Source organism: Platalea leucorodia (genome assembly GCF_965183815.1).
Source record: "Platalea leucorodia genome assembly, chromosome: 18".
Taxonomy (NCBI): domain Eukaryota; kingdom Metazoa; phylum Chordata; class Aves; order Pelecaniformes; family Threskiornithidae; genus Platalea; species Platalea leucorodia.
Genome location: NC_138840.1, coordinates 6,988,836 through 7,012,108, shown reverse-complemented (window position 1 = coordinate 7,012,108; position 23,273 = coordinate 6,988,836). Strand labels below are relative to the sequence as shown.

The window sequence follows — 23,273 nt, the reverse complement described above, 5'->3', positions numbered from 1 at the left end:
TCCATGATTAATTAAGCTCTCCCTAGAAATGAGGTTACTCCCTGCAGTCGCACTTATAAATATTAGCAGATTAATGGGTCCTGGCCATGTTACATGGCCACTGCCAAGCTGGGCTGTGGAGGGTTTGCCTGCTCTCATCCAGACAGTCATTGAATATGGGCTTGCCACAGGAGAGCTTCTGAACAGACCCAGCGTATCTGCAAACCACCGTCCTGGCCACGTGAAGGAAACCTGCGCCAGGGGAAGCATTAATAGCAGCAGCTCTCAGGGCAGCTCGGGGTTGATGCTGACATGAGGCAGCACAAGGTCCTTTTAACACCTCTGTGCTGGGGGCTGGTGGGTGCTGTGGGGTATGGCACACGGCTGCTCTGGGCTGCAGCCCCCCTTGCCCCGCGGTACCCGCAGGTCCAGCTGCAGCGTCGTTCAGCGATGCTGGATCCAGATGCCTTTGCCAGGCAGCGCCACTTTCCCCTGGTGCTGCAGCCCCCTCCTCATTAGCACACTGCCCTCACCCCCTGCTATGCCAGCAGGGCAGTTTAATTGCTGTCGGCCTCATTAGCAGTGCCGCCTTCTCACCATCCTGCCTTTAATTGTAGCCTCCCTCCTTCCCCAGCAGCGCTGCATGAAGTGCTTTGGGCAAGAACCTCTCCAGGGCCCTGTGGGACCTGTTAAAAACAGGGTTTGAAGCCATCTTGCCCCTCTCCCTTCCTGCTGAGCCCCCCGCTGCGGTGCTGGGGCCGCGCTGGCTCTTCCCACGTCTGCTGGGAGATCGGAGGTCAGTCCCGTGGCACGCGTCCCTCAGCCACCAGCATCTGCAGGACCTTTCTCCACCCTTTGCTGGCACCCCCTGCCAGAGGTGGAGGCCAAAAAGGTGTGGGAGCCTTCCTAGGAAATCCCTGGGGTTTCTGCAAGACTCCCAAGGTGTTGGCAGCGTGGGGAGGTGGTGACCGCCCACATGAGCCCCAGGATGGGGGAGTGCAGGTTGCAGCAGAGCGGGGAGCCACGGGCCGGTGGGTGCCACCAGGGCTGACCCAGGCACAGAGCAGTTTGGCTGCAACAGTGACGGATGCTCACACGACTTTCCCCACGGTTTAGCCAACATCCAGCCTGCTCTGTGTGTTTAGTTTTTCATTAATCTGTTTGGTTTTTTTAATTATCTGCAAACAAGATGCCACCTTCTTTGAATAACAATGGCGCTGGGTAAAGGGAGCAGCGGGCGGCTGGTCTGTGCACACAACGCTTCCCTGCCGCCCACCACCCGCTCTGTAACTTCATCCAGGACCTATTTTTCTGTATTTATCCAGCATTAATAATGGGATTCCACCCTGCTAACCAGCATCTGCATGCAACAACACCAAAAGCAGAAGCGATTCCTGCTGAGTTAGTGTGTAAAATCCTTTGCAATCATCTTGTGCTACCAACCTGAAGGAGGGTTTCAATATAAGGCTCTTTAATAAGATGAAAATAGTCCTTTCCCCACTGGTTTTCTGCTTGCTCTTTCATGCTGCAGGAGCCCTCGGGTTGTGTCAGGGCCCGGCTGTCTGTGGGCTGACAGGTTTCCTAACCGCACTGAACGACTCCCCTGCCTGCACCATCAGCACATCGGTAACGTTGCAGCAGCCGGAGGAGGCAGCAGCTCAGCGCCAGCCAGCGCCGCTCGGCAGCGTTTGTGTTTGGGCTATGTCCCCCAAAACTTCCCCAGTTGGACTCTTTGGTTTTTTTTTTTTAAATCAAGCTTTTCAGCAGAGAACCCAGCTGTCACTGGTGGTTTCACCTGATTGAAAGTGAAGCAGAGACCTCGGGACCTGCCTGGTCATTGCAGTGCCTGAGAGCGGGGTTCGCTGGGACCCTGCGAGTCCCTGGAGCTGCTGAAGCTCAGCAGATGGTCCTGGAGAGCGGCCGTGGGGTCCTTCTCCAAAGAGAGGACCAGACAGCTCACTCTTCACAGCACAAATGTAAAACACATTTCCTTCCTTGACTATTATTTTTAATCCAAGCCAATAACCCCCAAACGCGTGCTGGCCGCCCAGCATGCCCCAGCCTGGCTGCTGGCATCCTCAGCAAAGGCACCCGATCCTGGAGATGGGCTGGAGAAAGTGGGAACGCATCGCCTGCATGGTGTCGGGCAGCTAAACCTGCAGGAGCTGCTGGCAGAGGGACGGGAGATGCTCTGAAATATCACCCAGCAATGCCCTCGGCTTCCCGGGGAGCGGAGCAGCCTCCAGCTGTGCTGAGGGGGTGAAGTAACAGGCACAAGGTTTGCTGTGCTTCACGTCTGCAAAATCTGTCAAGGAAAGGACCAAAAAAGCTCTGAATATTATTATTGTTGTTGTTGTTGTTGCTATTATTATTATTATTATTATTATTATTATTATTATTATTATTATTTTACAAAGTGGAAAAACTTTTCTTGCAGTTCCAAAACCTTCAAGGAAAAAGCAACATGCCAGCGGCCCAAGGAAGCGTTTTGCTTGTCTACAGCAATTTCTGTCTGACGATAGCAAAACTCCCCGCAAAGCAGGTGGGCTGGACAGAGATGTCCCCCGCAGAGCAGACGGCCCCATGGGCTTTAGAGCAGCGGCATTCTCAGACGGCAGGCAGAAGAGCGCTGGTGGTCTCACCTATGACAGGCATCGGCACAAAGCACTGGTGCCCTGGAAGAAACCCTGTGCCTCGGTTTGTGCAGCAGGAAAATGGGTATAATCCTATTTACCTGCCTCCTCCTCAGCTGGCCGTGGTGTTTGATTCATGTCAGGAGCTTGGCTGGTGACTCCTGGATGAATGACGCTATATAAATGCAAAGTGTTATTAATATTTCATGTTGTAGTGAAAATGTACTAATGGGGCTTGTTCCTGGAAGATGAAGTGCTGCCATTAATACACCTCCACATCCCCAGCGCCATGGACTCGCGCGGGCTGGCTGTTTTCGGCTGGTGGAGGATGCAGCCTTCAGCACCTCCCTTCTGCCTCTGGCAAACTGAAATCTCTGGCAAATTGAAGCAGTGGGACGGCAGCTCTGGCTGCGGGAGCTCGGTGCCTACCAGCCCAAGGGCAGAGGCTGCACCACCAAGAGCAGATGCACTGCTGCCTGCCGTGGCTCTCGCTGGCTGCTGTCCGCCCTGGCGGCAGCTCGGGAGGGACAGACAGCAGCAGAGCGGCTCCTGCCTCTTGCTTCACCTCACTCTCTGTTTTTCTCTCTCCCTGCTTATTTGTTTTGTGCCTCCACCAGGTATTTGCCAGGCAGATGGGGGTTGATCTCCACTTTGACTCGGCTGGACAGAACTGATCAGTAGGACGTGGAGGAAGGCTGTGTGGCCGCTCACCTTCTTGTCCTGCCATCAAAGCAGGGCAGAGGGACGAGGGGGGGTCACGGTGGCCGTGCCCACACTCCCAGGAGACCCGCGGGTGCTGTGGAGGGGTGGAGGTGTGCTCTGCCTGGAGCCCAACACCAGCAGAAACTGCCCATCCCATCTGTCAGCGCCCCAAAAGAGGGGATTTTTAACCCAGAAAGTGGCAAGCTATGAGAGCCCCTTCAGACACCTGCAAGCCTGGGGGTGCCTGGGGCAGAGCGCTCCCCCCACCCACCGCGGGGATGGGTGCTGCTCCGTGCCCTCCCTGCCTGCCCCCTTCCCACACAGCCACCGCACAGGCATGTTAAAAAAAAATAAAAATGGGCTTGTTTGATTTCAAACTGCAGAACTCTTCCCTGGAGCCATCCGCAAACAGTGGTAATTTACTTTACAGCTGTTTAGATTTGTTTCTCTACATTTTTTTTTAAAACCCAGCAGAATTGCAAATGAAACGTGTGTTTGCTCCTCAAATGACTCCAGCCATACCTGAACTCTCGCACCCCACGCAGCAGCACCCACTCCTTGGACCCCCACCCATCTGACCCCCACCCTTGCTCCGTGCTCCCTGCTGCACCCCAGAGCTGCGAGCCGGGGGTCAGGCCTCAAAGAGGGGGTTCTCTGAGCTGGGGCCTGATCTTGGGAGGGCTGCCGGGCTCTGGCGACGGGGAGAAGGTGATGGGGAAGAGGCTTGTGCCAGCTTGCAGGTGAGGGGAACACAGGAAAAGTGGGTAATTAATTCCCAGTGAAATAATCAACTGCCACCCACTCGTCAGAAGGTGGGGAGGGATAGAGGCTCTTCTTAAGTTGTTGCCATGGTGCAAAGTTTGAGTAAAAAGGGATTATAAAGGGAGGTGTTCGGCTGAGCGGTGAGCGGCTCCTGGTGCCTTGGGCAGGTGTTCCCAGGGCTTCGGCCATGTCACCCCTGCAGGTCTGAGCAAGCAAAGACGGGCACAGGGAGGGGGTGGAGGGACCCCAGGCTGTGCTGGGCATCCTGGCATTCCTGCAGCAGCTGGGGGCAGAGACCCTGCGCACGCACTCTTCCCCGCGGTGGGGCAGCTGATGCAGCCCTTCCCTGCATGGCAGCAGGATTGGGCCCCCACGCGCTGCGGGGCAGCCCTTCGCCCCAGGAAATCTGGCAGCCTACGGGACACGTGGGGATCTGTCTCGAATCCTGTGCCTTCCCCCTGGGAATCTCCTCCTCGCTCCCAGGAGCCCAGAGATGACTCATGTGGGGCCGGCGCCTCTCGTACTGGGCGATGCGCTCCTGCAGAGGGCAAGCACCAACTGGCAGCAGCGCCGGCCTCAGCAGAGGGACGCTGCGCAGGTAAGCGGCATGAAAACACTCCTCTGCTGCTGCCCCCGGCCCTGGTAAGGCGTCGCTGGGACTGGGGAAGGTGCATCTGCCACACACCGCAGAGCCTGACCCGATGCCGGGGTGATGGGCGCATCCTGGGCTGCTGCCAGAAGTGTGCACAGGGAAGGAGAAATCTGGGGTTTGCGTGTGTGTCCCCAGGGATCGCCCCGGCGAGACGGGAGCTGCCGGCTCTTGCAGGAGGTATGTGCTCGGGGAACATCTACGGCTGCCCCAGCCCCGTGAGAAGGCATGTTGCACAGGCCGGGCTGTGCAGAGCAGTGGGATGTGTTCACCCCCAAAAGCGCTGCCAGCAAGGGGTAATCTTATTTTACTGATGGGTAAAATGTTTAAGGAGAGTCAGTGCCAAACGCAGCCCCAGGAGTCCTGCTCAGCTGCAGCCCCATGCCGCACGGGGTGTGTTTATCTGGCACGATGCAATCCAGGGTCAAACCAGCTGCTCGAGGTCCTGGCGCTGGTACGGGCTGAGATCAGTCTGAGCTGATGAAAATTGGTTATTGTGGCCGCCCAGCCCTGGGTCAGCACCTCAGCATCGCCTGGGGCTGTGCAGCACCCCCAGCTCACCCGTTGCCTCTGCTCCGCGGTGTCCGCTCGCCGTGCTGTGCCGTGCCGTGCTGGCGTGGCCTCCCCGGCATGTGGGCATGGTGTGGGTCGGCGCAGGGCTCCTCCCGCGCTGCCTGGGTTGGGGAGCAGAGGCGATGGCAGATTCCAGCGATGGGAGAGGACGTGGCGGTGGAGCTGCAGAGCTGCCGGGTGAGTCATGCCCTGGCTGCTCCTATTTGTCATCTCCCTGGGCCAGGCCTGGCAACGTAAGGAAAATTAATAACAAATACCTGGGCAATGGGGCGAGAGATGGGGTGGGCGGCACAGGACGGCGGAGGGCTGAGCCAGGCACGGAGTGTAGGTGGTGGTGGCTGAAGGATGCTTCTGCCGCGGCAGAACCAGGAAGCTTTGCCAGGTCCCTGCGACACCGCAGAGGGGGATGGTGGTCACGGAGACACGGCGCCCAGACCAGGTCAGTGCTGGGGCACATGTAGGTGCATGTCCCTGCGTGCGAGCAAAGGCCAGAGATGGTCCCTGAGGCCACCCGGGCAGCAGCACGGCTCAGTGCTTCAGGACACGCACGTATTCCGATGGGAACCTCTTGCTGCTTCTTTGGTGTCACTGTATCTTCTCTCTTCTCCCAGGCTAGCTAACGGGATCGGGGGACCATGAACTGGGGGGTGTTCGAAGGGCTCCTCAGCGGGGTCAACAAGTACTCCACAGCCTTCGGCCGTATCTGGCTCTCCCTCGTCTTCATCTTCCGCCTGCTGGTCTACGTGGTGGCAGCCGAGCGGGTCTGGAGCGACGACCACAAGGACTTTGACTGCAACACGCGGCAGCCGGGCTGTGGGAATGTCTGCTTTGACCACTTCTTCCCCGTCTCCCACATCCGCCTCTGGGCCCTGCAGCTCATCCTGGTGACCTGTCCTTCCCTCCTGGTCATCATGCACGTGGCCTACCGGGAGGCCAAGGAGCAGAGGCACCGCGCCGCCGGCGGGGACGACTGCCGCCGCATCTATCCCAACCCCGGCAAGAAGCGGGGGGGGCTGTGGTGGACCTACCTGCTCAGCCTCATCTTCAAGGCTGGTGTGGACATGGTCTTCCTCTACATCTTCTACCGCTTCTACAGGAACTACACCCTGCCCCGGGTGGTGAAGTGCGAGCTGCCCCCCTGCCCCAACATGGTGGACTGCTTCATCTCCCGGCCCACCGAGAAGAACATCTTCACCCTCTTCATGGTGGTCACCACCTGCGTCTGCGTCATGCTGAGCCTCGTTGAGGCCGCCTACCTGATCGGCAAGCGATGCCGCGAGTGCGTCCTGGCCAGCAGTGGGGAGAGCTGTCAGCACAGCCAGGACTGCGCGCTCTCCCACGCCGAGCCCGCGGGCACGGGGGGGCAAGTTTTCCACGGGGCGGACTACAAACCCCCCACGGCCTCCATCCCCCTCACGGCCTCCAGCCCCAGCACGCTGCCAGAGGAGGAGGAGGATCTTCCCTAGAGCTGCCCGGGGGAAAGCAGGAGCCGCTCACCTGCCCTGCACCCTCCTCCTCCTCTGTGCCCCCCGCGCAGGAGCGCTGGGGGTGGCAGCACCTCGGACTTGGGCTGTGCCTGAGGGCTCGCTGCCTCTCCCATCCTGGGGAAGGCACGTTCTGCTGGATTTGGGGTAAAACCGGGTGCTGTAGGACACGTGTGGTCCCTGAGAGCCAACAGGGACAAGCAGCTTCAAGGCGGCTGTGAACCGGCAGTGGTGCCCGGAGGTTGAGCCCGTCCCAGCCAGACTGGCTTAGCTGGTCCTGAGGGTATCCTTGCAATGAATAAAAATTTCTGTCTCTCAGAAGTGATGGCCAAAGTGGTTGTTCTCCTGCTCCTGGGGCACAACACTGCCAAGGGGGGAGTAAGGGCTGCATCACCTCTGGAAAGGCATCGCTCCCACGGGCAGCTCCAGGCTGGATTTGGACCAGCTGTGGTGAACAAACAAGGCTCAGGTTGGCCCGAGAAAAGCCACTGAAAATTGGAGCAGCCCCTGGAGCTGGGCACAAGCAATGGCTTCAGCCGGAGGCAGGAGCACCACAGCCGGGCGGGTGGTTTTTGGGATGCACGGGGTGTTAGGAGGTCTGCGCTGCCCAGGGAAGGGCTTGTCCTTGCACCCAGCAAGTCAACAGCACAACTCCTGCTGCGTTCGCTGGGCACCGGATGCAGGCGAGCAAGGAGGACGGCTTAATTATCTTCCTGTAATCTGAGGTTTTAAAAAAATAAATAAATTCTTGATTTAAGATGGGCTGCTGGGCACAGGCAGGCACACCCAGAGGCGTGAACGTCCCTGGGGACCCGCAGGTGGCAGAGCCCTTTGCGGCCGTGGGCTGCCAGGTACAGGCTGGAGCAATTTAAACATGACACAGATACTCAGACCAGCTCAGAGGTGCTGGGGGTGACGGGGGAGAGGAGTCAGCCAGGACGGGCGCCCTGAGCCCCCCGGGGAACCCCTCTCTGTATCCCTTACCCTGCATAAGCCGCACCACAGGTGCTGGGGCCATTGCAGACCGATGCGATCGTCATTAATAGCACTCATTAGCCGAGTGGGGACGAGAGCACGTGTTTGGTGCGGCAGCCACCGCGGCGAAGCGCAGGGGTGAGGATCCGGCTGGGCAGGCAGAGCCTGCCGTGGGCTGCCGGCTCTTCCTGCCTGGCCAGAGAAAAACACCTGAGCAAAACAGCCAAATAAAGGAGAGGAAAAACACCCCAACCATTGATTAAACAATAACATTAAATGGCAGAATATGATCTCGTTTATTGCTGTAATATGTCGCGTTCTGCCGTGACTCAGGCGGCACTGCAATTTCTAAGGCCATCAACGGTAACTGAGCATTAGCCGGGATGAATAATTAACAATAATTTCATGGCAAATGCACTCGTAAGTAACATTAACATTGAACATGCAGCTCGATCTGTTACCGGTTTCGCTTTATTTAGAGGGTGCGATTATTATTTTTTCCATAAGCACCGGCAGCCCCGGCACTCACTGGCTCTGCTGCAAGGGAAGCGGCACGGAGGGGAATGCCGTCACCGTGTCCTTTCGGACCGGGGCCGTTCTCCGTGTCAGGTCACTGCAGCTACTGCCACTTTGCAGCATGTCCGACCCAATGGCCCAGCTCCCACCTGAGACCCTCGCTGGGCAAAGCTGAGCTCCTTCCCACAGCCCGCCCTGGGGAAAGGGACCAGCCTGGCTGCGCTGAAGGAGGAGGCAGAGGGACCGCCACGGCTGGGGGGATGCCGAGGGCAGGCAGGGCTGCAGCGCTGCCGGACGGGAGAGCAGGACTGGCCCGGCCGCCCCATGAGGGTGGGGATGGTGGAGGAGCCCTCAGGGATCCCTGCCACTGGCCCAGGACCCTCTGGGCACACGGTGGCTCCTTGGAAAGACACCGGTGAGTTTGGAGACCTTTGGGGTAAGAGAGGCAGATGGTGAAATACAGGTGGATTTCTTCCATCTCCTTTAAGTGAAGCCGTTCTGGTCTCTGCCTTCCTTCTGTTCACTCTCGTTGCTGTGCTTGCCAGATTATCCACCTGAAAATTTTCTTTACTGAAGCCTTTAATGTCAGAGGATACAAGTCGTTCTTTGTGTGCAAACCATTGCCTCCAATTTAAGGAGCTAGGGCTGGTCTGTTTGTTTTCAAGCAAGGTTGGCCGCTGTTGATCAAGGCTGTCCTCGATTAGCAAAATCCAGAGGTGTTCCCCAGCTGCAAACGCTAATTGCTGCAGAGATGAGACCCAGAGCAACCACCCTGCCCACTTGCCCCGCTTCCGCACATCAAAGCAGCAGCCGGAGCTGCTGCCCGTTGCAAGAGACCTGATGATCGAGTTGCCATTTGTTGTTGTGCTGCTTTATCTTGCTCTGAGCAAGGATTGCAGCCGCTCCGCAAAGCTCCGGGTGTCTTGCACCATCCAGGCTTGGGATTCAGCGGTGGCTGGCCGGACAAACGGGGACATTTGTCTTCTAATGTGTTTCTGTGCTCTGCGCCAAGGGGAGCTGAGGTTGCCCCAGCCGGTGCTGCAGAAATGGGGGGCTGGAGACCGTGCCACCTCCTGGGACAGAGCTCTGGGTTAAGAGGCAGGACCAGTGTTGGTGGTAAAGCAAATAAACTGGAGGATGCCACAAGAAAAGCTGAATATTTCCCAGATTTTGCATCATCATACAGGGGATTGTTTGTGCTTGTGGGGTACCCAGAAGGTCCCCTGGATTTTGGGAAGGGGGGATTTAAAACAAACCCGTCGCAAACTCCAGCCCAGCCAGGGATGTGGAGGGGCTCACGTGCGCAGTGGTGCAGGTCAGGGGTAGCCTCTCCTTCCCAGGTGGGGCTTGTTTCTCCCCTGCTGGAAAACTGCCTGTTTGCTGGGAATTGAAGAGAAACTCTCTAATTTACATCCAGCGTGCCGGAGCGCGCGGCTGCCCCGGCTGCCGGCTCCCAGGCTCCCGTGACTCCCGCGCCCCAGCGCTTGAGGGGGAGGTCTCCTCCCCGGGGACATGGCCCCGGACTGGGACAGCCGGGATGGCCGGGATGCTGTTGGCAGGCAGCGAGCTGGAGATAAAAAGCAGGGCTGGGTCCTAGCCCTGGCAGGCGGCCGAGTGCTGCCTCCTGCAATGCCCCATTTAAGATCCTTTTAAAGAGCCTCTGAGTTTTTCCTGATGGTTTAGCAGCTGCCTGCTCCATTTTTTCCTTTATGGAGAACCCGAGGTCAGGCCACTGGAAGTCACCGGGTGGTTTCAGTGTTCACATCTGGCACTGAAGCCTTTCACCCATCACCCCACGGAGTCGGAGCAGGGTGACAGCAGGGTGATATACCCTGGGCACATACCCGAAGCTCCTCCGAGGGCTCCTCGGTGCTGAGGGCTGCCGAACCGCATTGGCACCTTGTCCCTGTGCCCACACCGGATCAGTCAGCAGAAGGATGGCAAAGGGCGCGCAGGGACTTGCCCTTTGCTGGGATACCCAAATACCCAGCTCAGTGCTGCAAAACACTGCAAAACACGGGCTGTTTCCATTCCCCACCCAACTGCCTTAGGGGAAATCTTCTGCCTGTGCCAAAAGGCACCTGAACTTTCTTGCCGTGGCCGTGTGGCCCCTCCTGAAATGCTGAAATTGCAGGTGAGAAGTTGCTGGGGGGATCCGGCCCCACTCTTCACTTGGCCCTTACAGGGTTTTACCATGGGGCAGGGAACTGCTGCTTTCGCAAGAACTGCCATCTCCCCTCTCTCCTGGGTTTTTCATGTCGAAGGCCACAGCCCCCAGATTCCTGCCAGAGCTCCTGCCACGCTGGCTCTCTACAACAACATAGCTCAAATTCCTGATCCTGCCGATAGGACCATGCAAAGGCAGCTCCTGGGCGAGGGGAGGCTCCCGGCTGCTCTGGAGACCTCCCTTTGCTCTCGTCCGGGATGAGGGTGCCTGTGTCTGCCCCCTCCTCCGGGCTCATCCTGCTCTGCACCCCCGGACTCCCATAAGGGTTCGCTTTGGGTCTCCTGGGCCCCCATTCCCATTGCCACATCCCCAGCCTGGCAACCCCCCCTCCCACTGTATTTGACCTCCTGGAGCCAAAAAGCTGCTGGGTGAGTGGCTCCTTGTCTGCCACGAGTGCGGGGAGCAAACCTCTCACAGCATCAAGCACCCGGCGGGGCTCTTAAACGTGTCCCCATGGGAGGGGTGGCCCCGGCGCCGTGCCGCATGGGGCTCCGCGAGCCAGGGAGCGCCTGGGAAAATGCCACAGAGTGCTCGGCCCCGGGGTGTGCCAGAGCGATGCCAGGAAAGCCTCGGGGCAGCCGAGAGACTGGGTAAACCACGAGCAAATGGAAACGCATTCCTGCCCAGGCCACGTTTGCAGGGGCATGAAATGGGGCTGCTCCAGGGGGAGAGGCTGAGCGGGGCAGCCGGCTGCCCGGGCAGGGAGAGGTTGACTCAGCCACCTGGGAGGCACCGGTGCTCTGGGGAGAGGGAGAGTCCCCTTAGGGACCCATCCCGGGTCCCACGAGGACAGGGCTGGAGGCAGCTGGCAGGGCAGGGTCCTGCTGCGGCGATCCTTGCTGCCGTGCTCTGCCACCCGGCCTGTGCCGCTCTTTGGGAAAGGTCTTGTCCGGGACGCCCTGGTGCCGGCAGGGCGGTGGCTGCAGGTTGCTGTAGGTTGGAGATACCGATGTGCTGTTGCAAAACTATTACTAAGGCAAAATAATTTCAAAAGTGGGCTATGATTGTGAAATTCGTGATTCTTAGCAACGGTTGCTGGCTGCCCCGTAGCTGGGGGATGGTGTGAGCCCAGTGCCTGTCCCCTGCTGCCCAGGTCTTGCCCCGGGGTTTGCTGCTGGGTTTGCAGGGCCCATAGCCACCCGTGCAGGGGATGGAGCATCACCTGGCAGGAGCCGCTGGTGTTGCTTGCAGAGGAATCCGGTTCCATTGATCTCACTGCAGGATGTGACCCACCTTTATTATTCAACCCGAGCGTGTGTGTGCATGTGCACAGACAAGAACCTCTACAGGAGCTGTTTGCCAGACTCACCCAGTTACTGGGAACAGAACAAACTACCCTTCCCCTCCCCACACGCTCTCAGCGCTGCGGACAAAACCTGGGCACGCAGGAGGGCTGCAGACGACACAGCCAGGAAAGAGCTTCCCCACTCTGAAAGGTGTCTGGATCCGGCCACCTCCCTCTGGCCCTTTACCGGCTGGGCAGGTACCTCCAGCGTGCCGGGGCAGAGGCGCGGGGTGCTCACAGGGCTGTTGGAGACACGCAGGTTGTGGGGGGACGGACCCTGCGGTGCTAATGGGGTGCAGGTGGGAGCTGTGTTACAGCGGGGGCTGCTGTGCCTGTGGTGGCTGAAGGTGGGGACCCCGACAGCACACAGTGCCATGCTGGGACCCCACAGGCAGTGCCAGGGTCCCTGGCCCACGGGGCAGTGCCCCTGGGGGGTGATGCAGAGGGATGGCACCATGTGGCACCCCAAGGAGCAGGAACAGCCATGCCAGGCCCTGCTCCTCTGTCCCACCACCATCTCTGAGGACCGAAAGAGGCTGAGCCCCCCCAGGAGAATGTGCACAGCCCTGCTTTGCTGCATTTGCACCCCAGGCAGGAGCCGGGTGCTTTCGGGCCCAACGCCCTGCACCCACGCGGGGCAGGACCCGGCGGTGACGCAGCGGGCTGGCATGCCGGGGGCTGGCGAGGGTGCCGGGTTTCACGGGAGGCAAACCGGCACTGCAGGCAGAGCTGAGCACACCTGGAGCATTGCCCCTGCTCCGCCTGGCTGCCAGCCAGTGCCGGCCGGGCTGCGGGGCTCCCACAGCACCGCACACCACACCCCGGCACGGGGCTCGGCACAGAGCTTGCGCTCCACTTCCCGCCCCGCCGTGGGTCCGTGGCTGGAGCCGGCACTGGGCTGAGCCGGGCAGGTGGGTGCCAGGTAGGTGGGTGCTGGGTGGCATCGCCCCCGGGGCCCTGGAGATGGGGGCATGGGTGAATTGGCAGGCTGGCGAGGGGGCACTGGCCCTGGGGGCATGCAGGGGCTATGGGCTCCACCATTGGCACCAGCTTTCGGCTGAGGGGGGGAAAGCAGCAGCTCCTCTCTCCCAATTTTAAAGCGAAGGGCTGGGCAGGAGCGCTGCGATTGCTCCCCACCCCGGCTAGCTGCCGCGGGTTTGCCGGGCAGGAGGATCTCCCAGTTTCAGATGAGGTGGCGAGCAGAGGTATGCAGGGCTGGGCAGAGGCGCTGCCCTGGCACTCGGCACATGCTGGCATGGGACCTCAGCTCGGCCCCGCTCGGCTCAGCTGCACTTCTCGCTGCGTCCCTGGGCCAGCAGCGTGGGAGCGTGGCAGCGGATTTGGGGCTTGCTGTGGGGTGGGCTCTGGGCAGCCCCGTGGGCTCCGGGCAGCGCTCCAGGCTCTGTTTCTTCCCCACAGCCCCGGGGCGCCTCGCCACGCCACGCGACCCTCCGCGGACGAGGGGACCCTGACCGCCCGTGTGCCATCGCGCCCCCAGCCATGCCCCGCGCTGGGCACTTCCCACCCCGCGGCCCCCGGTGAGTGGGGAAGGAGCCTGAGCCTCTTCCAGGTACGTCTGGAGGGCGCCGGGTCAGCAACAAGCAGCGGCTCCTCGGGAGTGGGAAGGCGAGTGCGCGGTGCTGATTGACCTGAGTAGCTGGGATTGAAGGAATTAGCATTTGGGGTTGAACGAAGCTTTCGATCTGGCCTGAAATTGGAGCAGCCCGTTTGCTCCTGGGCCATCCTGCGTTCCCTGGGCAGGCTGGTCGGCAGCCAGAAACAAAGCATTCATCTGAAAAAAAAAACCCATATTTTTCTTATGCAAAATATCTCTTGTAGAAAATGCAGAAATAAAATGTTGGGGCTGGCGATATTTGGGACGTGTTTCCCTGGAAGCATTTGCCGGCCATGGTGCCGCCTCCCCAGATGCACGCGGGGTCCCCCGGGCGTCCTGGCCCCGGCCCCAACCTGCTGGGCCAGTCGTGGCTCCTGCGGGGCTTCGGCACATTCCTTCTGCTGGAGCCGTGCAAGCACCCGGCTCTGCAGACCTGCAGCAGCTCTGCGGGTGCAGCTGGACCGTTCCTGTGGACATGCAAGTGTGTCCTTGCTATGGCATAGAGCCACAAAACAGCAGTTCTTTGCAAAACCGAACTAATTCTTGCAAATGCAAAGCGGCTGCAAAAAGTCTCCTCTGAGCATTGCTGGTGCTCAGCTCCATCATGTGAGGCCTCGGCCCTCCCTGCTTACCCAGGGATTGCAGGGTGCTTCGCTGTGGTCTTCACCCCCACACTGCAAACCCACCCGTGCTCCCATCAGCGGCAGTGTGCATTACTCAAAGCAACTCCTTAAAAGCCGACGGCGCAGGGACGGATCCAGCCTGCTATCCTGTGAAGCCCTCTGTCACAGGAGACGCCTTTACAGCACAGAGTCAACAGCTGCCAACTCACCTCTGGGTAAAAATCACCTCGGGTTTGTAAATCCAGACGGCAGTAAAGCTCCGGGTCGGGCTTAGCACACCACCCTGCTTGCACAGGGCAGCCCCAGGCTGAGCCGTGGAGCCGGTTTGGCCAGCGCAGGGCCTCGGGGCTGCCGGCAGCGCTGTCAGGAGCGGGGTGTTGGGTGCTGGTGATGTGCATGGACTCTCACTTTCAGCAGCCCCGCTCTCGCCCATGCTCGGGCTGCCTCGGGCGTCACCTGCGAGAGAGAAAACCGGTCCCTGGCATGTCCCGGCATCCCAGCTCTGCAGCAGCCGCTTCCCCTTCGGCTCTCAGCATTAGCAAAGCACGGCGACTGGTTTAGCCTACTTTACCCATGAAACTGAGGCTCTGGGAAGGCTGGGACCAGCTGGGACCAAGCCTGAGATCCCCTGGAATCTCCCTAATGGTAAAGGTCCCCATCCATCCCCAAAACGTGCTAGTGGAGGACGTGCAGGGGAGCGTGGCTGAGCCACACAAAACCCTGGGGAGGAAAGAGGATGAGCCTGGGGAGCGCAGACCGGGAGCCATGGTGGTCCGGTACTGCGCCCCACAGGGAGCCAGCACCTCGACAGCCAAGAGGGAGCTGGCAGGGCACTGGGGATCCGTCCTGGCAGCCGTCAGCACGTGCCCCTGTGGGCAGCGGGGCAGAAGGAAGATGCAGTCGGGGATGGAAGTGCGCTGCGGGGTCCCCTCCCGTCCCTGCCCCAAGGGACCTGCCAGCTCACGGGGCTGGCGTCCACACAAACCTTTGCTTTGCTGACACGCCTGCCACCCAGGCACGGCCTCCCCTTGTTGATCCTGGCCCGCTCCAGGGGACTGAGCTGCCAATTTACACCAACATGCTCAGTCAGGCCGGGGACTCGGTGGCCGGGACTTGGCTGGGTGGCTCATGCCTTACGGCAAATCCTCCATCAGAAGGAAGTGCAGAGAGGCTGAGTCACCCCTGACTGTCACCGGGAGAGTGCGGGGCTGGGCTTTACTGCCCACGAGTGGGATGGTGCCCCCACCCCAAATGAGTGTAACGTGGTGAGGGAGAGATTCTGGCAGGTCCATGAGATTAAGTGCAATGAGAGATGAGCCGTCTCCCATCACATCTCTTCACCCACCACTTCTGCTGCTGTTTCTCCAGGTTGGGTGACTCTGGCCTCCGCCGGCTGCCATGGATTGGAAAACACTGCAGGCGCTGCTCAGTGGGGTCAACAAGTACTCCACAGCCTTCGGCCGCATCTGGCTCTCCGTGGTCTTCGTCTTCCGCGTGCTGGTCTACGTGGTGGCAGCTGAGCGCGTGTGGGGAGATGAGCAGAAGGACTTCGACTGCAACACGCGGCAGCCAGGCTGCACCAATGTCTGCTATGACCACTACTTCCCCATCTCCCACATCCGCCTCTGGGCCCTGCAGCTCATCTTTGTCACTTGCCCTTCCCTCCTGGTCATCATGCATGTGGCCTACCGGGAGGACCGCGAGAAGAAGAACCGGGAGAAGAACGGGGAGAATTGCCCCAAGCTCTACAGCAACACGGGCAAGAAGCACGGTGGGCTGTGGTGGACCTACCTGTTCAGCCTCTTCTTCAAGCTTATCATAGAGATCCTGTTCCTCTACCTCCTCCACAAGATGTGGGACAGCTTTGACTTGCCACGGCTGGTCAAATGCTCCAATGTGGACCCCTGCCCCAACATTGTAGACTGCTACATCGCTCGGCCAACCGAGAAAAGAGTCTTCACCTATTTCATGGTCGGAGCCTCCTCCATCTGCATCGTCCTCACCGTCTGTGAGATCTTCTACCTCATCTTCAAGCGGGTTGTGCGGAGTGCGCGGAAGTGGAAGAAGTCCACCAAGCGCTCCGTCAACTACAGCAAGGCCTCCACCTGCCGGTGCCACCTCAAGACGGAGGAGAAGGACAACAAGTCCCAGACTAGGTGTGTGGCAGTCCTGAGGGCCTCAGCTCCCAACCTGACTGCTGTCTGATGGGGTGCTGGGAGGGGAAGAGGGAGGGAGACGTGTCCAGGGGTGGCTGGCCCCAGAGGCGGCCACTGGTGATGCCACCACCAGACTCTTCAGCCAGCATGTTGATGGCTCTAAAGGGGAGGGGGACACATCCATGGGAACTCTCCTGCTTGGGACCACGGGCAAGTCCCCAGGGGTCCCAGCGGCGTGGGCATGCTTGGTGGCAGGTGGGTGCCAGCTGCCCGTGGGCATCCCTGAGGGTATCTGTTCTTTCCACAGAGGAGAGGAGCTGTGAGCTTGCCCGTCCCAGCTGGTTCGCCTTCCCCTTGCCCAGCAGCTTTTCAAGCCTGCCAAGCCCCCGAACCATCGAGAGTTGACCCGTGTGAAAAATGACTAAACTCAACAAACTAAAGTCCCCCGAGAGAGGCCCATGGGTGCCTGAGCAGAAGCAGGTAAGGCAAGGGCAACCCTGGAACTCTGCCGGCTGCACACGGTGGTGCCGCAGGGCTTGGACACCACATCGATGCACAGACACCATGCACGACTCTGCCGAGCAGCCAGCCCCATCACAGCGGCCAGCGCTGTCCGGCCTGGCAGTGACCCCGGCCGAGAGCTGCAGGGACGAAGCCGTTGAGCTTGGAGGGCACACAGGACTGGGGCGGGCAGGAGGGAGCATGGGGGCTCCCATGTCCCAACAGCTTCACTTGGCTCCTCCAGCTCTGCTGCTCCCATGCTGGGTACGAATGCATCGGTTGGTGCCCGGTCAGGGCTGGTGTCACCCAGCGCAGTGACAGTCCCCAGTTTGCCAATACTGGGGCAGGAGCAGCTTTTCCCGCTTTGCTCATGCAAGCACCATGCTGGTGTCCTGCCCAAATGCTCTTGCTGACTCTGCTGCTTCCCTCGGTGCCTTTGCATCCCCCCTTGCTCCAGGCAGACATGTCATGCACAGCATCAGCTACGGATCCAGAAGGCCAATAAACGTCGTGTTGTTTGTAGATGCTGGGATCTGCTCTGCACACTGTAAATCGGGGGGACTGGTGAGGGCAGAAGAAATGGATTTGCAGAGGTTCCCCGGGAGTCCGCGGCCGGGTGCGCCTCACTCCCGCCCGAGCCAGGGCGGCACGGGTCGAGCCCCGGGGCCGGCGTGCCCAGTGTCTGCCCGTTCCGCCTCCTCCCGGCTTGTCACGCGTCGTTAAACTTTAATTCACCAGAATGAACGCTGGCCCCCAAGGAAATCAACGAGGGATCAGCATAAATTATTTACTAAACCTTGATAAATATTACAATAAATAGAATTTATTTCCATTTAATCTCTCCTTAAGCAGCACTACACAGACGGTCTGCTGGCACTCTGGCCAGCCGCTTTTCCAGCGCTGCTCGGCCCGCTCGCACTTCCCCAGACCCAAGAACATGTCGCAGTGTGTGCTGACGCAGCCGGGGCTCGTGCCGCTGTGAGAGGCCGTGACGGCGATGCCCACGCTGCCGGCAGGGTGACGTGTGACATGTCTCTGTGCCAGACACGGAGCAAGTGCTTCCAGCATGGGCTGCTCCTGTGGGCACCCCAGCACAGCCTCACCTGCGTCACTGGGAAAGATGCTCCAGGAGGTCGGACAGCACAGGGTGTCCAACTGGGAAGCGGCTCTGGCACCAGCACGGGTCTGCTTTGGGACACCCGCACAGCTCACTGGGGACCTGTGGCTGGGATGGGTGAAGCCTGTGCTGGGCACAGACCTCCTGGTGGGTAAAGCAACGTGGGAGCTGGTACATCTGTGGGTGAGGGCAGCTCTGGTTCCTTTGTGGGTTTGGAGCAGCTCCCCGCAGGTGATCTTTTCCACCCGTCGAGGGCTGGTGGGGTGCAGAGCATCACTAGGGAGTGGGGCCAAGGGGGGTCCTCGCCATAGCGGCAGACATAACCCAGGGGCGGTGGGAAGGGGGAAGCGGTATTCACAGCGGGCTGGCTGGGAGACGGGCACTGGGCTCTGCAGCATCCTGGTGCCATGGCATGGGGTGGCACGTGGGTGTTACCTGAAGCACGGCGTTTATATTAAATATAATGACGCTGTTCTGGCTCTGCCCTCCGCTCAGCCCCGGCACTGTCTGTGAGGAGGAAATGCCACGTCTCAGTGCGGGAGAGGCGGCAGCTCCCGGTTGTGTGTGCAGACTGGCCTAGTTTCTGGTTTTGCTAGCCCAAACCCAAACCCGCCGCCCCCGGCTAGCCCCACGCAGCCCGTGCCAAGCGTGCCAGCCCTTTGCAGCCACTGCAGGACAGTGAGGGGGGGCCCACGCAGGGGTTTTGCCCCCCTGAAGCCAGCAGGACTTAAGCCTGTGCATAAAATGTCAGCATCTGCCCACCTGCTGTCCCCCCTCCTGGGGAGGGACCTCGTCGGAGCCCCCCGACAGCAAAGCTCGGCTTAAAACCCGCTGGCGGGTCGCAGCCCCTGGCTCCCCAGCGCAGCTCAGCCCCGGAGCCGGCGGGGGACGCGGGGCCGGGGCAGCGCCGGGCTCCGGTGTGGCTCCAGCACCACCCAGCGCCCGCCGCGCCGCACCGACCCGCGGCGGGAGCCGCCGGGCGCCGCAGCAGCGGCCGGGCCGCGGCGCGGAGGGGACGGAGCAGCCGCGGGGACACCCCGCCGGGGCGGCCGGCACCTCCCCGGCCCTGCCGCCCCTGGTGCCCCCGCCCGCGATGCGGGGACCAAAACTGGCTTTGGGGTGACTTGCTGAGGGTCCCACGCGTGGGCAGGGTCCGGGCACCCCGGGCACTCAGCGGCTTTGTCCCGGCGGCGGAGCCCCGGCCACAGCGGGGGCTGCCGGGCGCCGGGCGGTGCCGGCCACCGGGCTGTCCCCGCAGCTCGGCAGGGACGAGCGGGCAGGGACACCCGGCCTTCCCGCCGCCCCCCACCGGCTCCGGCCCCGCCTGTCCCCGGGGGTCCCGGCCGTCCCCGGGGGTCCCGGCCGGGCGGTGCTCCGCGGACCCCCGCCCCCGCCCCGCCCCGCCGGGGCCGCCCCCTCGGCGGGGGCAGGGGGACGGGGCGGCCCCGCACACCTGCGGCACGGCACGGCGCTAAGCCCCGGCCCCCGGTTTCCTGCCCGCGCTCCTCCCCCGGCTCCCCCGGGCCCCGCACGGCCTGAGCCGCCCGGCCCGGCCCGGCCGCTCACACCCAGCGCGGCCCGAGCCAGGCGGGAGCTGCCCGGCGCGGCGGAGGTGAGTGAGCGGCCCCCGGGACCCCCGGCGGCTGCGGCTCCCGCGGGGCAGCGGGCACCGCTCGGGGACACCGGGCACCGCTCGGGGACACCGGGCTTGGGGGCACCCCCGCATCCGGCACCCGCTGTCTGCTTCGGGGCACCCTTCGCTGCTTGCACCCGCCGTCTGCTTCGGGGCATCCCCTCGCCCCACCGCGGCTGGTGTCGCTTTAACGGCCCAGCTGGCACCTCTGCCTGCTTAATTGGCAGAGGTTAATTAGGAGCCAGGGCTACGGCCGCTTCCTCTCTCCCAGCCGGGCTGCGGGGCTGAGCTCCCGCGGGGGGATGCGGGCCGGGCTCGCCGGCAGCCGGGGGTGAGGCTGAGGCACCCCGGGGTCCCCGGAGCGGCATCGGGTGTGCGGTGAGTGGGCTCGGGGGTCCCCAGGCCGGGGAAAGTCCTGGGCAAGGGGGGGCGCGCAGGGGCTGGGGTGCCATCGCCCCACAGCAAGGGAGCTGGCTAGGGACTGTCCCTTCAGTTTGGGGTGAGCCCTGAATGCGCATTGGGGTGGCTGCTGTACCCCGGGGGTTTGCGCTTCCCCTCCCGCGCCCCTGCTGCTCGCTGCCCTTCGGTGAAGTTGGGGCAGCGGGCTGTAGGAGAGGCAAATCTGGGCCGCTCCAGTGAGCCCCTGCCGTGCCCCCTCTCTGGGTGCTGTGGCCCTGACCTCCCAGGGCAGCCCCAAACCAGCCGGCCAGGGAGCCTTTCGCTGTGGGCTGAGTCCTGGGAGGCTGGGACAGCCAAGAGCCGTGGGCTGGGTGCTGCTGGGGGAGGTGAATCCCTGCGCTGCCTCTTCTCCCCCAGCCCCATGTTTCTGCACTGGGCAGTGGGGTGTAGGAGGAGCACTCCTGGGCTCAGAAATCCTGCCTGGCTCCCTCCCCCGGGTGTGGGATGCTCCTCAGTGGGTTTGCTGGGACCCTCTGCAGAGCAGCCGTGTCCCGAGAAAGCCTGGGTTTGGGTAGCCCTGTCTGTCCTGTGCTTTCCAGCATGGAAACAGAGAATTGACTTGGATCCCCTCCCCTCTCTGCTGGCAGAGGCACGAGGCTCCCTAGAAGATGGGTGACTGGGGTTTCCTGGAGAAACTTCTGGACCAAGTCCAGGAGCACTCGACCGTGATCGGGAAGATCTGGCTCACCGTGCTCTTCATCTTCCGCATCCTCATTCTGGGCTTGGCCGGGGAATCCGTGTGGGGGGACGAGCAGTCGGATTTCGTGTGCAATACGAAGCAGCCAGGCTGCACCAACGTCTGCTATGATAAAGCCTTCCCCATCTCCCATATCCGTTACTGGGTGCTCCAGTTCCTCTTTGTCAGCACCCCAACCCTGATTTACCTCGGCCACGTTGTCTATCTCTCCCGGAGGGAGGAGAAGCTGAAGCAACAGGAGAGCGAGCTTCGGGCTATCCACAGCAAGGACCCGAAGATCGAGCAGGCTCTGGCAGCCGTGGAGAAGAAGATGTCCAAGATCTACGTGACGGAGGACGGGCGGCTCAAGATTCGAGGGGCGCTGATGTGGACGTACATCATCAGTGTGATTTGCAAGAGCATCTTTGAGGCTGGCTTCCTTGTTGGCCAGTGGTACCTGTATGGCTTCTCCATGGTGCCCCGCTACGTGTGCAAGAGGGACCCCTGCCCCCATCAGGTGGACTGCTTCATCTCCCGCCCCACCGAGAAGAGCATCTTCATCATCTTCATGCTGGTGATGGGCCTGATCTCCTTGATCCTGAACCTCCTGGAGCTTTTCCACCTCTGCTGCAAGAACCTGATTAGCAACATCAAGAAGGTGTCGGTGCCGGCTGGCCCGAGCCGGGATGCCTTTGCCGACGACATGGTCTCAGGTCCCTACCCGCCCAAGCACTACCCCTTCCTGCCCATGTCCGAGAGCCACACGCCGCCCTACCAGGCCTACAACAAGCTCTCCAGCGAGCAGAACTGGGCCAACTTCCACAACGAGGAGAACCTGGCGCTGAGCAGCGGCAACAGGCCCCTGTCGGACCCCTATGCCCCCAGGGCTGCCGAAGCTCCCGCCCTGGAGGAGAAGCTGTGCAGCCGGCCCGGGAGCTCAGCCTCCAAAAAGCAGTATGTCTAGTGCCGGGCTGGCCCCGGCTGGCCGGGGGGACCTTCCTCAGTCCCTCCTGCCTGCAAAGGTGCTGGCCGCGGGCAGGCAGCTGCCTCCTGCCTGGTGCTGTGCCTTATGGACAGGCCCCCCTCCGGAGGCTGTGCCCGCGGAGACCTGCCTGCCCCTGGGACGTGATGCTCAGGAGTGGGGCTGAGTGCTGCCCTGGAGCCTCCGCTCTCTCCTCTTTTCCCCACAGACCCTGCAAGGAAGGAAACTGCAGAAAGTTCCCCGGGACGGCGTGTCCCGCGTGCTACGCCGTGGGAAAGGGAGAAATCCCTGGGGCCATGTGGCTGGGAACAGGCTGTCCCCGGGGCCATGGCGGGAGGCTGCTGCTCCTCAGGAGCTGCGGCTCAGCCAGACCCTGGAGCTTGCCGGAGCCCCTGCCAGCATGAGAGCCAGGCGTGCAGCCGTGGGAAGCCGCTCGCCTCCAGCCTCTGTGCGGACTGGGCTGAGCCTGGGAGGGCTGGGGGGAGCTGGGCTGGGGCAGCGCTGCCTGACATGTCCCGGCCACCATCATCCTCATCCTGTGATCCCGGCAGGGAGCCAGCGGGGCCAGCGGCTCCTGCCCAGGGTTTGCTGCAGAAGCTGCCCCTTCCCCATGGGGCACGGGGGGCTTAAGCCAGCGGCAGCTCGCAGCTGGAGCTCTGCGGTGACCGGCTGATCCCGATGGCTGTGGGGTCACCGCTCGGGTGCCCCGGGAGTGCGAGCCCCCCCGCCTCCTGGCCCCGGGCCCTTTCCCATGTGATGTGTGTCTCTAAGTTATTTTTAACCTGCTGGCCTGAGCACAGAGCTTTCTGCCTTAAAGGTGCAGTTGTGCAGGGGATCTGGGGAGCTGTGTCCAACCTGGGCCACACGTCCTCGAGCCCTGTGGTTTTTGGGGAGGAATTAGCCTAGCAACGGCTGGTTTGGTGGATTATTCGTTTTATTACTTTGCACTAGTCGTCTCCTGCTGTGGGCTGAGGTGCTGGGGGGACACCAAAGAACCAACAGCTCTCACGAGAACAGTCGCCCCGACTTCCCCAGCCCACTGATGCTATGAAAGGGGAGGTCCTGCTGTGCCTGAGGGACTGTGGGTCCTGCGTGACCGAGACACGAGCGTGGGATGTGGGTGCTGCCCTCAGTGCTGTTTCCTTTTCCCCCGACAGACTCAGTGTTGCATCTTGTTCAATAAAGTTGGAGGAGTGAAAAAGGTGATGTCTGGTGTGACTGTGCTTCACGCCGCTGCCTCGGGGAGGGTGGGTAAGGGTTTGGGGCCAAGGGAGAGGGAAGCTGCTGTCCCGTGGGTGGTGGAGTGAGTGTGGGCAACCTCTGAGCTCCAGTTGCGCTGCTGGGTGCCACTCACCCACTGAAAGCACAACCCTCCCTGCTGTCATCTCCTGTCCCCTTGAGCCCAGCTTCAGCCCAGGGGCTGTCACAGGGCCATCGCGGCACAGGCTCTGGGTGGCTCAAAGCAGAGCTTGGCCCAGCAGCCAGCATCTCTGTCCTGGCTCTGCCGCAGATAAACCCAACAGAGGCTGTGGAGCTGCTCACAACTGCATAATAGGTGGAAGTGAGCCGCAGATAAAGGCACACAATGTGGCTGGGGCTGTTGTTTAGTTTCTCCAGCCAAACCAGCCCAGGGCAGAGCCTGCTCTTTGCCGAGGGCCTCTTCAGTGAGGGTGGGACAGACTAAAAATACCCTGGAGAAAATGAAATATGGGTGATATGGGGCGAT

The 23,273-nt window shown here is 61.4% G+C and overlaps 3 protein-coding genes across 3 annotated transcripts; all 3 read left to right on the top strand.

The window, feature by feature from the left end:
- Positions 1–5,933: 5,933 nt before the first annotated feature.
- LOC309598640 (gap junction beta-5 protein-like) lies at positions 5,934–6,764 on the top strand (the record flags this gene model as incomplete). The annotated part of the gene is made up of 1 exon (XM_082329393.1): positions 5,934–6,764. The coding sequence occupies one exon, from the start codon at positions 5,934–5,936 to the stop codon at positions 6,762–6,764; it is 831 nt and encodes a 276-aa protein (XP_082185519.1).
- An 8,657-nt stretch (positions 6,765–15,421) lies between these two features.
- Positions 15,422–16,228, top strand: GJB3 (gap junction protein beta 3; the record flags this gene model as incomplete). The annotated part of the gene is made up of 1 exon (XM_082329739.1): positions 15,422–16,228. One exon carries the CDS (start codon positions 15,422–15,424, stop codon positions 16,226–16,228), a length of 807 nt encoding a protein of 268 aa, XP_082185865.1.
- A 3,124-nt stretch (positions 16,229–19,352) lies between these two features.
- Positions 19,353–22,740, top strand: GJA4 (gap junction protein alpha 4). The gene is made up of 2 exons (XM_082329466.1): positions 19,353–19,409; positions 20,477–22,740. The coding sequence occupies exon 2, from the start codon at positions 20,498–20,500 to the stop codon at positions 21,527–21,529; it is 1,032 nt and encodes a 343-aa protein (XP_082185592.1). The 5' UTR covers positions 19,353–19,409; positions 20,477–20,497; the 3' UTR covers positions 21,530–22,740.
- Positions 22,741–23,273: the final 533 nt, after the last annotated feature.

Coding starts and splice junctions, on each gene's coding strand:
- GJA4 (XM_082329466.1), top strand. CDS start 20,498: ATGGGTGACTGGGGTTTCCTGGAGAAACTTCTGGACCAAGTCCAGGAG.